The sequence below is a fragment of the Oncorhynchus gorbuscha genome, linkage group LG16 (genome assembly GCF_021184085.1).
Source record: "Oncorhynchus gorbuscha isolate QuinsamMale2020 ecotype Even-year linkage group LG16, OgorEven_v1.0, whole genome shotgun sequence".
Lineage (NCBI taxonomy): Eukaryota > Metazoa > Chordata > Actinopteri > Salmoniformes > Salmonidae > Oncorhynchus > Oncorhynchus gorbuscha.
In genome coordinates, this window is record NC_060188.1 from 79,641,387 (window position 1) to 79,656,786 (window position 15,400).

General features: G+C 41.5%; 3 protein-coding genes and 1 pseudogene across 5 annotated transcripts in view; 1 reads left to right on the plus strand and 3 right to left on the minus strand.

Annotated features, from left to right (window-relative positions):
- The window catches only part of tnksa (tankyrase, TRF1-interacting ankyrin-related ADP-ribose polymerase a), a 175,574-nt gene extending 171,048 nt beyond the window's left edge, over positions 1 to 4,526 (minus strand). The window contains exons 1-2 of one of the 3 annotated variants that reach the window (XM_046304579.1): positions 3,405 to 4,526; positions 1,356 to 3,282 (exon numbers count right to left, since the gene is read on the minus strand). In XM_046304579.1, coding sequence (XP_046160535.1) covers positions 1,356 to 1,803 — 448 coding nt within the window. In that variant the 5' untranslated portion in view covers positions 1,804 to 3,282; positions 3,405 to 4,526. Of the gene's footprint in view, positions 1 to 1,355 lie in introns of all 3 variants that reach the window. The other 2 variants (XM_046304580.1, XM_046304581.1) reach the window with 2 other exon arrangements.
- Positions 1,065 to 4,113, plus strand: LOC123999136 (heat shock protein 30-like). The gene has a single exon (XM_046304583.1). It carries the CDS (start codon positions 3,082 to 3,084, stop codon positions 3,511 to 3,513), a length of 432 nt encoding a protein of 143 aa, XP_046160539.1. The 5' UTR covers positions 1,065 to 3,081; the 3' UTR covers positions 3,514 to 4,113.
- Positions 4,527 to 4,676: 150 nt separating the features above from the next.
- On the minus strand, positions 4,677 to 5,637 carry LOC123999135 (heat shock protein beta-11-like). Its single transcript, XM_046304582.1, has one exon. It carries the CDS (start codon positions 5,525 to 5,527, stop codon positions 4,898 to 4,900), a length of 630 nt encoding a protein of 209 aa, XP_046160538.1. The 5' UTR covers positions 5,528 to 5,637; the 3' UTR covers positions 4,677 to 4,897.
- Positions 5,638 to 6,899: 1,262 nt separating this feature from the next.
- Positions 6,900 to 8,533, minus strand: LOC123999837 (annotated as a pseudogene).
- Between the last annotated feature and the right edge of the window lie 6,867 nt (positions 8,534 to 15,400).

The window sequence follows — 15,400 nt, forward strand, 5'->3', positions numbered from 1 at the left end:
GGGAACACACACACACCAAATCACGCAATAGGCTGACCAATAAAAGGGTTGAAAAATTGGTGGCCAGCCTTACAATGAGCTATCCTCAACAGGGTTGGAAAGAGGAGGCCCAGGGAGAAGGCCCAGGGAGAAGGCATGGAAGCCTGAGCGGAAGACAACCAAAGCTTTAGTTTCTCGACTATCATTTTACAGATGCATGTTGAAAACGTTTTTGGGAGATGCGATGGATCATTGGGGATCATTCAATATTCCCTTTATTTTGTTGTTAAGTGAAATCATCCCATGTGAAGAGTCAACTCATTTACTTAAAATTCAATTCATAACTAAATTGTTTTTATTTCTATTGGAAAGACATAATAATTCGCAATTACATCTACTTATGATAAGGTGAAAGGTTTATGTTTGTCTCCATATGATATGGTAAATGTATCGAATGCAAAAAACACCTACATTTAAATGGTATTAATTAGCATATATTCCCACGGAACATTTCCACCTCTGAAAATTCCCCAAAATGTGCAACCCTATCATGGCGGAATACTGACTGGGAACACAGGGCACGTGCCCAGTGGCCCTGCCCTCCAGGGGGGGCACATTGATTGTGTTAGACATTCTCACACAGATATCATATTAAGATGTAAACAATTGCAGGTAATCTGCTTAACTGAAAAAATATGTGAGAGCCCCCCCAACTAAATCTTGCTTAGGGGCCTCTAGCCCTAAAAGGCTAGAGGCAGCCTTGAAGGTGCGTTTACCATCCATAGGACGTCCTGCCACGAATGTGTCAATAATACAGTGTAACACAACCTTCTATCATTATTTAACATATTTCCTTTGTTTATTATGAGAAGACATAATGGTTGTGTGTCACATCTACTTCTGTATTTTTTGTTTGCCTGCCAAATTCCTTGTTTAATACATAGATATTTTACCAAGCCAACTTGCTAGTTAGTGATCTACAATTGTTTTTAGATTAATTACGCAGGCTGCCTGACTACTTGGCAGGGTCTGTACTTTTTTATTGCAACTTGCTGACTACAACTTGCTGGCTAATAGCACCCCGTACCCCTACCCGAAGGTAGGTCATTGACTAGCTGGCTAGGTCCTTTCGACAATCTAGCTAGACTAACATTAGCTAACTAACTATCCAAGTTTGTAACCAACGTTTGTTAACTAGCTTACAAACCGAGTGGGCAAGATATCTATAAAAAGGTTGGCCTAAGAAAACTTGTTAGTTAGGTAGTTAACTATTTACCGAAGTAGTTGGCTAGCTACTAGTTAGCAAAACAAACCAGGTCGTCATAGAGAGCATAACATGACAATACGGGTCGCCAATACGCCGTCGTTAACGCTACCTGCAGCGAAGTGCAGAGGAGTGGATTTTCGACCAGCCATGTCCTTGGCATTGACGTTAACCGTATCCACCAGCCTCTTCACCCGCGATACATCCCCAGTACGACAGGCTTCAAACAACTCTCTGAAAGCCCCGCTTGTCCCGCAGTCGCCGCCCGCGGGGCTAGTGCTGCCTGAGTCAGGACTGGGGCCAGCGCTGATGCCACCCCCGGTGGTACTAACGTTAGAGGAGCTGGTGCTACTGCTCAGGGCCGGGACGGGGATATCGGGGGAGGCCGGAGTTAACTCCTGATCACCGGCGCTGTCTAGTTCAGCACCGGCTGGAGCCAAAATGACTCCACCACCGGGAACTGTAGGAGATCCCGGAGGAGTGGGGGAAAGATAAGTACTGCGAGATGGCGAGGATATGCTCTGTTGTTGCTGCTGAGAAGGGCGACGAGGCGCCGCCATTTTTACAACAGTCCCACTGGGAACAAGAAATATATTGGCTAAACTTCCTGGAAGTGGAAACTGTAATTTCCGGTTTCAATTGTCAGCAGTGAATATCGCCCCTAAAAATATTTTTAGAACAGGCTTTCAAAACAGTATGTTTTAATATTTTTATACTGTTGTAATCCCACATTTCTGATAAAGGAGCTTGTTATTTATAACAGTTTATTGTTGCTCTTTCAACCAGATAAACTAGCCAATTAACCAATACAATTCGATTTGAATAGACAAGGCAGGGAACCGGGGTGAGGCTATATAGCTGCTGTACTATATAATCAACCTTTACACTTTTGCACCGTACGCAACCCACCGAATAGCATAAATCGTCTTTCCTATGAGATAAGGAAAATTCATTAATCTTATCACAATTTTCCTCTAGTCTGTGAACTTCAGTTTGCACATACTGCACAATGACTAAGCATGATATGTCCCTATGCAGATCACATTTTTCACTTAATCTCAAGTAGCCTGAGTCACTGCCTGTCCTGATATTGACATGGGCATGAATATGAAGCATATCTAAGAGGCAATATCCGTTTCAGAAAAAAAGCTTTCTTGCATGACTTGAATAGGAAATGTAATTTCCAATGAGCAGCTGAAATCACTGTCAGTCAGGTTCGGCCTATATAGTTGTTCTGCCTTGCCATTCATAGGCTTGCAAATTACATATGAAAAATGAAAGCTATTTGAAAACTATAGTCTATAGTTACAATGGGGAAAATGGACATTCTGCAACCATTCTGGTCCTGCCCATTTGAACGTAAGCCTATGCTTTTTAAAATCTTGGAGTGTATAAGGAAAACTTATGGGAGACGTACTAATGACCTGGAGTGCTGGGAAACACATAGGGAAGAAAATATACCCAATATCATCACAGATAAAGGACGAACTATGTGCACAGCCTATTCTATTACTGAACATCCAAATGTAGAAAATTACTCCCACGGTGACACCCAGTGGAGAACTTAGGCAAAGACAGGAAAGTTCCTGAAGACACTGGAGCTACAAGAGAACGAATATAAAAGCTGTGAAACTCCCACTGCTTTGACAGAAACCAACACTGAACACACGGTACAATCTCAGGGCAAGGGGACTCAACATTAACATCGACTGAAGATGCTGTGCTCCCGAATATTCCAGTCTTCCCTCAGCCCATTGATGGACGTCTAATGGCCTGTGCGCAGTCTTTGGCCAGAGGTCCAACCTCTTCTCTGCCAGCGGTATTTACTGCAGAGAAAAATGCTGGAGATCAAGAGCAGTCTGGAGCTAATGGAGAAACATCAGCAGCACGTCTTTGGAGAGATGGACCATGTCCCAGCCTCTGTGGTCATCCAACCAGTCTCCTACACACTGGAGAAAGAGAGAGAGGGTTTTGCCCTGGCACTGGAGACGAAAGACTTCTCCCCAGAGGAGCTGTCTGTCAAGCAGGTGGGCAGGAAGCTGAGAGTCAGTGGGAAGACAGAGAAGAAGCAGGATGATGGGGAAGGCTCTTACTCTTCCAGATGCCAGGAGTTCAGACAGGAATTTGATATGCCTGATGGGGTGAATCCTGAGACTGTCACCTGCTCCCTGGATCATGATGGGAAGCTCCACATCGAGGCTCGAAAGAATCCATCATCTTCTGAGGAGGTGGCTGAGAGAGTGGTGCCCATCAACCTAGCCTGGATGTGAAGATGCCACAATTCCTCAGCTCACAGACAGAGGGCAGCAACATAGAGGGCAGCACCTCAGACACATAGGAGAAACAACAGAACACTATTTCAAATAAATACTGATCATATTATTATGCTATTTTCTATTTGACTGGATGTTACATTTTCTAATCTATATTTTATGGTTATGAAACTGTATGCATTTACATTTCATATCTTGTAACAATCTATCTGAGATGCTATTGAATCAATCAAATCAATACATAATATTGCAGTCATTATCAACTCTTCAATTAATATCAACATAATGAGAATCGATAGAGGGGCTAAAGGCTGGCCTAAAGACTGACACTGTCTTCTTTATGGATTTTCTTGTTTTTCTACTGAATTATCTAAATGTCATGATATGTTTTGATAAAATGTGTAGTTTTGTGACCCAATAAAATGTTCAGTATACTTCTAAGACCGTTGTTAAATTCATTTTTGTGAAATATACCATTTCATTATGTTAGTTAGAGGGAAGTATATTTAACATTCAGGCCCATATTTTTTTGTTTATATATAAGCATATCATTATTAACATAAATAATCAGAAAAACAGTGTAAGTTCAGGACAACCTTACCAGACCTTTAATTGCAGTTTCATGTTCAGGTCATGGGATAATTTCTTACTCGTCATCTTTTTGATATGCAGTGTTCACACTGCTCTTCACCTTTTACAGTGTTGAGAGAAATCCTTCAGATATGTCAGGATCTCTTCAGTGATATCATGACGACAACAACATGATTGGTGTAATCACTGCTACCACTCCACTCCTGTGACACTCAGATATTCTCTAGCACATTGGAACACTGTGAATATGACACTAACACAGACAGACACACACGGAACGATCCAGATCCTAGTAAATCACTATTATAATTCCTAATTCTTTGCACATAACATACAAACATAACCTGTTTGTGCACATTTTGTTTAACTAAATTACTCTTCATGAAATCAAACTCTCTTTTGATCCACTATTTGATTTTCAAGGCAAGTTTACCAGGCCAGAGGATACCCATCATACCAACTCAGGGACATGATTTAAATGGAAAAATATTAATTACCCAAATGCAACATACTGAAATACTGGTTTGTATAACGAAATTACATCAAACAAGGCAAAACATTGTAAAAAATAAAATAATAATGATACATTTATTGACTGTGCATAAACATTGGCTTTACATTCCATGCCGTTGAGAATTATTGACGTTGCATTTATCAAATTTGACAAAGTGCAATTTACCCGAGATAATTCACTGATGTCTGTACTGACTAATATTCATGGGAGTTGTATATTATTGTCCAGCCATAAAGTTAATGGTATTAGTTATATCATGATACAGTGTCATCATAATCAGTCCTTCTTGGGCTCTGCCTCTACAGCAGTGCTCTCAGCTGCAGCGCCGGGTGAGGTTATGGCAGGTAAGCAAGTGATAGGAACCACTCTCTCATTGCCTTCTGTCACAGCAACCACTTTTGGAGCCTGGATCTGTAGCTGTCCATCGTTCAAAGAGCAGGTGACAGTCTCAGGATTCACACCTTCAGGCAGATCAAACTCCTGTTTAAACTCCTGGCATCTGTAAGAGTAGGAGCCCTTTCCATCATCCTGCTTCTTCTCTGTCTTTCCACTGACTCTCAGCTTCCTGCCCACCTGCTTGACAGACAGCTCCTCTGGGGAGAAGTCTTTAGTGTCCAGTGTCAGTGCAAAACGGTTGTTTTCTTTTCCCATCTGGAAAGAGATAGGCTTGAAGTCAGTTGAAGATAATGGGCCTTCAATGTCTTCAAAAATCTTCTGGTGCAGTCGTTGCATATATTCCATATTGTGCCTCATCTCCTGCATATTTCGCATCATTTCCTGCTCCATCTGGAAGAAGAGAGGCCGTGTCTCTGGCCAGAGACTGCGAACGGGCCAGTGGAAGTCCATGAAGGGGCTCATTGGGCTCATTGGATTGAGGGAAGGCTGCATCATGCTGGGGCAAAGCATCTTCAAATCAACTCTGTCTGTGTCGTTTCTGCTGGTCTCTGTTGGTCTCGTCTCTGAGTCTGTTTCTGAGAGCTTATGTCCGGAGCAGACTAGGGCTCACAGCTTTTATCCTGTCCAGTGGAAAGTTCCAGTAGCATTCCATTTGACTGATACATTAGTGTGTTATGACTACGCAACTTCTGTCATACTCCAAAACAAGCCCCTGGTAATACTGCAGTCTAACTGCCAAATGCCTCTGGGATATATCTTTGCTCTATTTACAGAGTGACCACAGAAGCAGGTCGGAGTCGTAGGGTCACATAACGTCCTACAAAGTTAGAAAGGAATCTACAACAGCTGCTTTGTCATGCTGCCATTTTCTGTTCCTGAATAACCTTTTCCCCTGACAACAAATCCAAAGTATTCCTGATATCACTGTGCTTATGAAGATAACAAATCTAATATATGATTTTGTCTTGAGTGATAGACATAGAATGAATGACAAGTGCACTTCAGCAATCTGTTCCCCTTATTGATATGACTTGCAGTAAATACATTAATAAAGCTTCAGTCAGTATTTAACTTCCCTCAACACTCTTGTCGGATGTGACCCTGAAATGTACACCCCCACTGATGACATTGCTTCCTTACTCTGTCTCTAAATACAGCTATGTGGTTGTTGAGAGAGAAGATCACACATCCAAAAGATTATTCATAGTGTGTATTGGGTAGCATAATTAGTCACCACCTGTAATGCAATAATATGCTCGATTTGACTTTAGAAGAACTGTTAAGATTCTATTTGTGGGATTTTTCCAGCAACTTCTCCAAGTTAATTAACTGTTTAAAGGGGCACTTGATCTGGACACAGACTATTGCCATGGCCAATCAATTTTAAGGAACATATGGGAAGATGTCATAACAGAAAAATGTGTTACTGTATTCCTAAACCATGGCATCAGATTAAATCCACTGAGCTTTTGGAGGAGACGCTAGAGGACTGAATATAAATCAGGACTATGACACAACATATTTGGGTTTTCTCAGACCTTTGTCAGGGTTACAGTGGGTCCTTTTCAATGACTTGCCAAAGACTGGGACTGAAATATTGTATGTGTAATAAACTCAAAACAACTGTTATAAGTACTGTTGGTGCTTTTTATTGGTACACAAAAATACATTTAGTTTACATTTTATTGGGTAACAAAACAACACATATGAACACGAAATTTCAGACATAATGTTATAAAAAAAACATGACAAAAATTCAAAGATGAGATTTGAAGTGAAAATAGGTTCAGTCTTTGGGCTATCAACTTTTTGCCGAGATATTGATTCCTCTGAGTGTCTATGTTGCTGCCCTCTGTCTGTGAGCTGAGGAATTGTGGCATCTTCACATCCAGGCTACCACTCTCTCAGCCACCTCCTCAGCAGATGATGGATTCTTTCGAGCCTCGATGTGGAGCTTCCCATCATGATCCAGGGAGCAGGTGACAGTCTCAGGATTCACCCCATCAGGCAGATCAAATTCCTGTCTGAACCAAATGCATGCTTTTCAACCGTTCGCTGCCTGCACCCGCACGCCTGACCAGCATCACCACCCTGGATGGTTCCAACCTTGAATATGTGGACATCTATAAGTACCTAGGTGTCTGGCTAGACTGTAAACTCTCCTTCCAGACTCATATCAAACATCTCCAATCGAAAATCAAATCAAGAGTCGGCTTTCTATTCCGCAACAAAGCCTCCTTCACTCACGCCGCCAAACTTACCCTAGTAAAACTGACTATCCTACCGATCCTCGACTTTGGCGATGTTATCTACAAAATTGCTTCCAACACTCTACTCAGCAAACTGGATGCAGTTTATCACAGTGCCATCCATTTTGTCACTAAAGCACCTTATACCACCCACCACTACGCTCTAGTCGGCTGGCCCTCGCTACATATTCGTCGCCAGACCCACTGGCTCTAGGTCATCTACAAGTCCATGCTAGGTAAAGCTCCGCCTTATCTCAGTTCACTGGTCACGATGGCAACACCCATCCGTAGCACGCGCTCCAGCAGGTGTATCTCACTGGTGTATCTCCCTAAAGCCAACACCTCATTTGGCCGCCTTTCGTTCCAGTTCTCTGCTGCCTGTGACTGGAACGAATTGCAAAAATCGCTGAAGTTGGAGACTTTTATCTCCCTCACCAACTTCAAACATCTGCTATCTGAGCAGCTAACCGATCGCTGCAGCTGTACATAGTCTATCGGCAAATAGCCCACCCATTTTTACCTACCTCATCCCCATACTGTTTTTATTTATTTACTTTTCTGCTCTTTTGCACACCAATATCTCTATCTGTACATGACCATCTGATCATTTATCACTCCAGTGTTAATCTGCAAAATTGTAATTATTCGCCTACCTCATGCCTTTTGCACACAATGTATATAGACTCCCCTTTTTTTCTTCCTATTGTGTTATTGACTTGTTAATTGTTTTCTCCATGTGTAACTCTGTGTTGTCTGCTCACACTGCTATGCTTTATCTTGGCCAGGTCGCAGTTGTAAATGAGAACTTGTTCTCAACCAGCCTACCTGGTTAAATAAAGGTGAAATAAATAAAAAATATATTTAAAAAACTCCTGGCATCTGGAAGAGTAAGAGCCTTCCCCATCATCCTGCTTCTTCTCTGACTTCCCACTGACTCTCAGCTTCCTGCCCACCTGCTTGACAGACAGCTCCTCTGGGGAGAAGTCTTTCGTCTCCAGTGCCAGGGCAAAACCCTCTCTCTCTCTTTCTCCAGCGTGTAGGAGACTGGTTGGATGACCACAGAGGCTGGTACATGGTCCATCTCTCCAAAGACGTGCTGCTGATGTTTCTCCATTAGCTCCAGACTGCTCTTGATCTCCAGCATGTTTCTCTGCAGTAAATACCGCTGGCAGAGAAGAGGTTGGACCTCTGGCCAAAGACTGCGCACAGGCCATTAGAAGTCCATCAATGGGCTGAGGGAAGGCTGGAATATTCGGGAGCACAGCATCTTCAGTTGATGTTAATGTTGAGTCCCCTTGCTCTGAGATTGTACCATGTGTTCAGTGTTGGTTGTGTTGGTTTTTGTCTCAGCAGTGGGAGTTTCACATTGTTTATATTCTGCTACATTGTCTTCAGGGAACTTTCCTGTCTTTACCACAAGAACAAGCTGGATGCTTTCCACATCCCTCAGGTGCTCTTACCTTCTCACAGATGATTGCTTCAGCCAAATATGATTGTTACTTGTGACATTAATTGTAAATTAAAATGTGTTTGGGATCCTATTCATTTTTACATTTGCAGTATCTATGGAGCGTATGCAGGATATTCTTCTTCAATGTCTTGAAATAGATGATGAGCAGAATCAAACCGAAGTGGAAGTACGATCATAAGCTAAGTTATAAAGAGAATTGCCATCACAGGTCAGGAGTTGTTGTCACAGGTCAAAATTTAGATGCACTCATTCAAAAATATTCCAGGGAGAAATCTAATTTTAGAACATTTTTGGGAGATTGTACAGCATTATAAAATTGGTCATTTGTAGATGTTGGTGTTATTATAATATTGTTGAAAACGTAATGAATGTTTGTTTGACAATATATTTTCCATGCATTTTCTTTTAATTAATCAAAACAATCTTTTCAGAATTGTGTGAAAACAATTCCCTCACCTGCAATTATCTAAAAACACAACAAATACTCAAAAAAGCCTACATTGCATGTCCACAAATTATGTGGACATGCAATGTAGGATTTTTTGAGTATTAGTTTTCAGAAGTCAGGTTTACAAACATGTAATGAACATCTTAGGAAACAAATCATTTTAGTAGGGCTTTAGAAATTTGAATTTATTGAAACTGATTATTGAAAAATATCAGGCCAGTGAGCTATTGGAATGTTAGCTTTATGTTGATATTGTGCAAACCCACAGTTTCATCAACTGTCCAGGTGGCTGGTCTCAGATGATCCCGCAGATGAAGAAGTCTGATGTGGAGGTCCGGGGCTGGTGTGGTTGCACTTAGCCTGCGGTTGCGAGGCCAATTTCTCTAAAATGACGTTGGAGGCGGCTCATGGAAGATAAATGGACATTATGTGCATTGTGTTGCACATTTTAAAGTGGCCTTTTTTTGTCCTTAGCACAAAGTGCACCTGATATGCCACACCTGTCAGATGGATGGTTTATGTTGGTAACAGAGTAATGCTCACTAACAGGGATGTAAACAAATTTGTGCACAACATCTTATAGAAATAACTTTCTGTGCGTATGGAACATATGTGGGAACTTTTATTTTAGCTCTTGAAACATGGGACCAACACTTTACACATTGCATTTATATTTCTATTCAGTATATTAGCTAAATTCAAACTAAAATGTGTTGATTTTTGTTTGTTTTTATACAGTAATAATTCCCCTCCTACCTCCACCAAACTCAGACCCATCTGCAGAACCTAATTACAGGAGTTGCTACAGATGGAACTATGGAGAGGAGTTCAGAAGTTACCTGTTCCTCCAACAATCTGTTCTCTGCGAATGAGGACCAGGTACAGGGGGAGAGACAGGTAGCCTAACAGTGGCAACACCAAGGCCTTTCTCTACAGTTGAGCTCAGGCCTAGATGAGACAGAGCTTACTGTTCAAGATGGTAAGTATGCATGAAAGAAACTAGATCAAGCTAATTGTAACGGCGTTCGTCTTTTGAAAAACGAGCGGACCAAAATGCGGCGTGGTGGTTACTCCTGTTCTTTAATGAAAAATGAACGATACATGAAATAACTTAATATTCAAATCAACAAACGAAACGTGAAAGGCTGTATAGGTTATCTGGTGACAACTAACACAAAGACAGGAACAATCACCCACAAAACACACAGTGAAACCCAGGCTACCTAAATATGGTTCCCAATCAGAGACAACGAGAATCACCTGACTCTGATTGAGAACCGCCTCAGGCAGCCATAGCCTATGCTAGACACCCCTACTCAGCCGCAATCCCAATGCCTACTAAAACCCCAATACGAAAACACAACAAAATAAACCCATGTCACACTCTCACCTGAACAAATAAATATATAAACACAAAATACTAAGACCAGGGCGTGACACTAATATGTCAAATTACTTTAGATTGCGTGCATTGTTAGATATTACTGCACTGTTGGAGCTAAAAACACAAGCATTTTGCTACACCCACAATTACATCTGCTAAACACGTGTGTGTGACAAATACAATTTTATTTCATGATTTGACTAGCTTTCCATAAGAGAAGAATCAAGACATATTGAACATGAGTAAATCATGATGCTCTCTATTTCTGAGTAAAATGACCAAATTACCTTTTTTTCCCCTAAAGACAAACAAACAATGTATTGTCCTCTCTCTGGTCTATGAGAAGTCCATGTATGTGTACAAGAGTTTCCCATATGTCAATATTACTTCTCTCTGTGTGGTCGCTGAACCTGCGGTGCTGACAGGTCTGGAAGATTTACTTCCCCGTTGTGTGCAACCTGTGTGTGTCCCCTCGACTCTATAGCTATGGAGTTCTGCTGGACAGTATGAACCCAGACTGTGTTTTCTATACAGTACAGAGGGACTAGCCTCCATAGCTCTCTGCCTCCCTCCTGGTGCACATAATCAGATAGTGGTACTAAAACATGAGTAGCCTTGTGTCACAGTCCACTGCCAGAGTATACTGAAGGCCTTCCTCAGATAAAGGCTGACATTGTTAATTATGGTTCCTTTACTGACAGTTTAATTTGTACTCAAATTCAGTCACCAGGGAAACAGATTATTGTCGGGTGGGCACCCAGTCTTTCCTCATAACCGTTGGCTGCCTGAGCCCATTCAGAACACACAGTGAGAAGGGAAGATAACGGTTCAGACAGCTGAGAAGGGAAGATAACGGTTCAGACAGCTGAGAAGGGAAGATAACGGTTCAGACAGCTGAGAAGGGGAGATAACGGTTCAGACAGCTGAGAAGGGGAGATAACGGTTCAGACAGCTGAGAAGGAAGATAACGGTTCAGACAGCTGAGAAGGAAGATAACGGTTCAGACAGCTGAGAAGGAAGATAGCGGTTCAGACAGCTGAGAAGGAAGATAACGGTTCAGACAGCTGAGAAGGAAGATAACGGTTCAGACAGCTGAGAAGGAAGATAACGGTTCAGACAGCTGAGAAGGAAGATAACGGTTCAGACAGCTGAGAAGGAAGATAACGGTTCAGACAGCTGAGAAGGAAGATAACGGTTCAGACAGCTGAGAAGGAAAGATAACGGTTCAGACAGCTGAGAAGGAAGATAACGGTTCAGACAGCTGAGAAGGAAGATAGACTGCTGTCTTGCTGCTGGGTTGTGTTTGACAAGAGATCAGAAGACTCCTCTGCCCTGCAGTACTTCCAGGTAGCTTTACTGTACCAATCAACCAGGCCTTCAGAGAGACATACTGGTGGTGTACTAGGTTGTGACTAAACTCGTTCCTCCTTTACAATGTAGTTTTACGGCTGTCTATCACAACAGAATATGCTGCAGGATTATTTAAGGACAGCCACCTCAGAAGGCCATTCTGCTAAACGAGACTTACCTTGTCCTTGAAGTCAGAGTAACCAGAACCTGATTGTCTGTTTCTGCATGTAGATGAAACGTCTGGCTCCTTCTTGTATCCAGGTAGTACTTGATGTTTCTTCGTCATCCAGGCAGGAGCAAAGAGGGTGTATGCTGTGGAGGTCAGCCCTGTTGCCAAATTTGCAGAGGTAGTAAAGGGGTCTGTTTTTCTGCTCATCTGATTATGTTCCTATCAACCTTTCCAGGAAATGTGAAAGGAAATTATAAATTAGCATCCTTTTGCACTTTAGCATGCACCATTTTCAATCTATAACACCAGAACTCTTAATAATTCCTCAAAGGTGTGTACTGTATGATAAATAGGTGTTAAATTCAATAACGTCATTGGTCTGTTGTGAAAATTGAACGCTCTGTGCTGCTTTGAAATCGGATTGATGTTTTTGCTGTTTCAGCAGCTTTAACCACTCAAGCCTAGAAAGAGAAAGGAACATCTTAGAGCTTTTACCAGTGAATAAAAGTAGTTTGTATTGCTTGGCCCAATAAGTCCCGGGTAAAGATGATGAATCACTTATCACAGTCCTAATCACCTGTGTCATAACCTCATGGTGTCTACATGGAGAGAAGAACAAACCCTTGATAATAATCGCACAGCCCTGGAAACACTATCTCAGAGAGTCACACCTCCAGAACAGAACAGCCCCTATAAAACGGACCTCCTGCTTCGCACACAGAGCATGAAATTCTGAGGGTATAATGACTTGAGGCTACTCTTGGCCCAGAAACCAGCTTGGGGGTGAAATGAACATATTTTCATGGATGGCCTCTAGCTTAGCAGTCAGGCATAGTTCACACTATTATATTTCTGCTGCTTTACTGGTGTTTCTAGACCGCAGCCAGATGTGTCCCCTCTACAGGAGGTTGGTGGCTCCTTAATTGGGGAGAACGGGCTCGTGGTAATAACTGGTATCAAATACATCAAACATGGTTTCCAGATGTTTGATTTCATTCCATTTGCGCCGTTCCGGCCATTATTATGAGCCATCCTCCCCTCACCAGCCTCCTGTGGTCCCTTGTTTATTTTCTTCCACATTGCAGCTTATTGGCCAATAGCAGAACCCTATACTCAGTTGACAAACTGTTAGAGGAAATTATATTTGAAATTATTAATTATGTATACATTATTGATTAGAACCATTTATTCTAATACTATTATGAGTTCTTGGTTAAGCGGTTACTGAAAATGTAAGCAGAACTAATTAATTGTCTGTGCCTCTTGGGAAGGTTAAGGGGGAGAGAGAAAAGCTTTTCAGACAAGATAAGAATGTTTGGGTTATGTTCCATTGGTGGGAGAAAAGTATATCTTTTAGACAGATTGGAATGTCTGGTTTATGAGGGGAGTAGAAAGCATCTCCGGACCTAAACAAAAAAACAACGGGGCTATCGTGGGAAACTGATGATGTCATTTTGAGTTTATAACCTGTGGAAATCTGTGTATGTGGTTAGTACTCTCTGGAATTAAACACTCTTACCTGGCTTTTAAGACTGGTCTCGATCTACTTCATGCATAATTAATGAACTTACACATCATTAATGAATTAGAAACGAGTGCGAAATTGGTTTTGGCAATTAAAACAAAGGAATTTAGAATTCCTCTATCACAAACGCAATACAAAAAAGAATTGCGGACCTCCATAATGTATTCCTGTTGGGGTGATTGCATGGTCTATCTGAGCAGGCTGAATCGCTATCATACTGTCTGCCTAAGCTGCTGTCTATATAAATAGTGTGAGCCTGGGACCACCCCTGTGGACGCTTGGCCAGCATCAGTATGTATGTGCATGGGACACAGCCTCACAGGAACACGCCACAGGTCAAAGAGTCTGGAAAAACAGGAAGGATGCTCTGCCACTCTCTGTGATGACAAACAACACAGAGAGAACCAACAGGAGCGCAACTTGGATTTTGTAATAGCAAAATTGTCAGATAAACACTCCAAACAGCGTCACCCGACCGCTCAGAGGCGTCCGCATGGTCCTAAAGCACACCGTTGCCTATTTTGCATCACATTCCGATTATAAAAAATGCTATTTTAGAATGAGTGGGGACATGTCCCCTGTGAAAGTTACATTCCTGATTTATACACAAGATGACTGAAAGCGGGCTCTGTTTTGGCACTCCCTCAACATTGTAAAAAATATTTCTGAAAATAGAAACACATTTAATGTCAATTTGTTTTTGCCACATTTATTATATTATTATATATTACATATTACATATATATATATTACATTTATTATATTATATATATCGTGGGAACTGATGATGTCATTTTGAGTTTATAACCTGTGGAAATCTGTGTATGTGGTTAGTACTCTCTGGAATTAAACGCTCTTACCTGGCTTTTAAGACTGGTCTTGATCTACTTCATGCATAATTAATGAACTTACACATCATTAATGAATTAGAAACGAGTGCGAAATTGGTTTTGGCAATTAAAACAAAGGAATTTAGAATTCCTCTATCAATTTGGTCCTTCGAGCCGGATCTAAATATCTCTACCTGTTATCTGAAGGTAATACGCTGAAAATCGTGCACAGACGAGTTTTTGACTCGTTTTACTAAAGACCTGACCTCTGAATTGAGGTTAAAATTGAAACAGGCCTGCGTATTATCACAGAGGACAGAGGAGGTGACTAGATTCAAACGAACAATGTTTTCCCAGCCGGCAGCAGGTAAAGTAGCCTTTATTCTCGATTCTGGGGGGATTTGAGCTCTTTAAGCTCTCTGAAATTTTCAGAAATCATCAATAATGGGGTCCTTGCTATTCCCACAGGGTATGTATGACCATCATACACTGGGTTTTGTATAACCGATATACACTGAAGCAGGTTCGAAAATAACCTGTGGTAATGTGCACTACCGTAAATAAACTAAACTTAATCATGAGAGGTAAAAATGCCCGAGATTAAGACGGGATATTAAATAGGTACTGGGGGATAGGACGGTGATCTTGTAAAAATACTAGGAGTGGGGAGATGGCAAGAATGCGCAAGACAACTGGAATAGTGGCAGTATTGATCACCGTTCCGATTCAACTAATACTACGGAAATATCCAAATAAGGAGGAGAGGGAATTAAAAATCTAAAGAAATGAGATAAAAGCCATATCTATAGACATGACAGTTCCATGCGAGAGGGAAGTTTAACAATTAGTAATAATATAATAATAATTAGTGGCGTGAGATAACGATTATTAGCGTTCTTTAAAAGCCCTCTGACACAACCAGAAAATACTAGGGCTTTACAAACCCTGGGCTTATGG

Coding starts and splice junctions, on each gene's coding strand:
- LOC123999136 (XM_046304583.1), top strand. CDS start 3,082: ATGCTGGAGATCAAGAGCAGTCTGGAGCTAATGGAGAAACATCAGCAG.
- LOC123999135 (XM_046304582.1), bottom strand. CDS start 5,527: ATGCTTTGCCCCAGCATGATGCAGCCTTCCCTCAATCCAATGAGCCCA.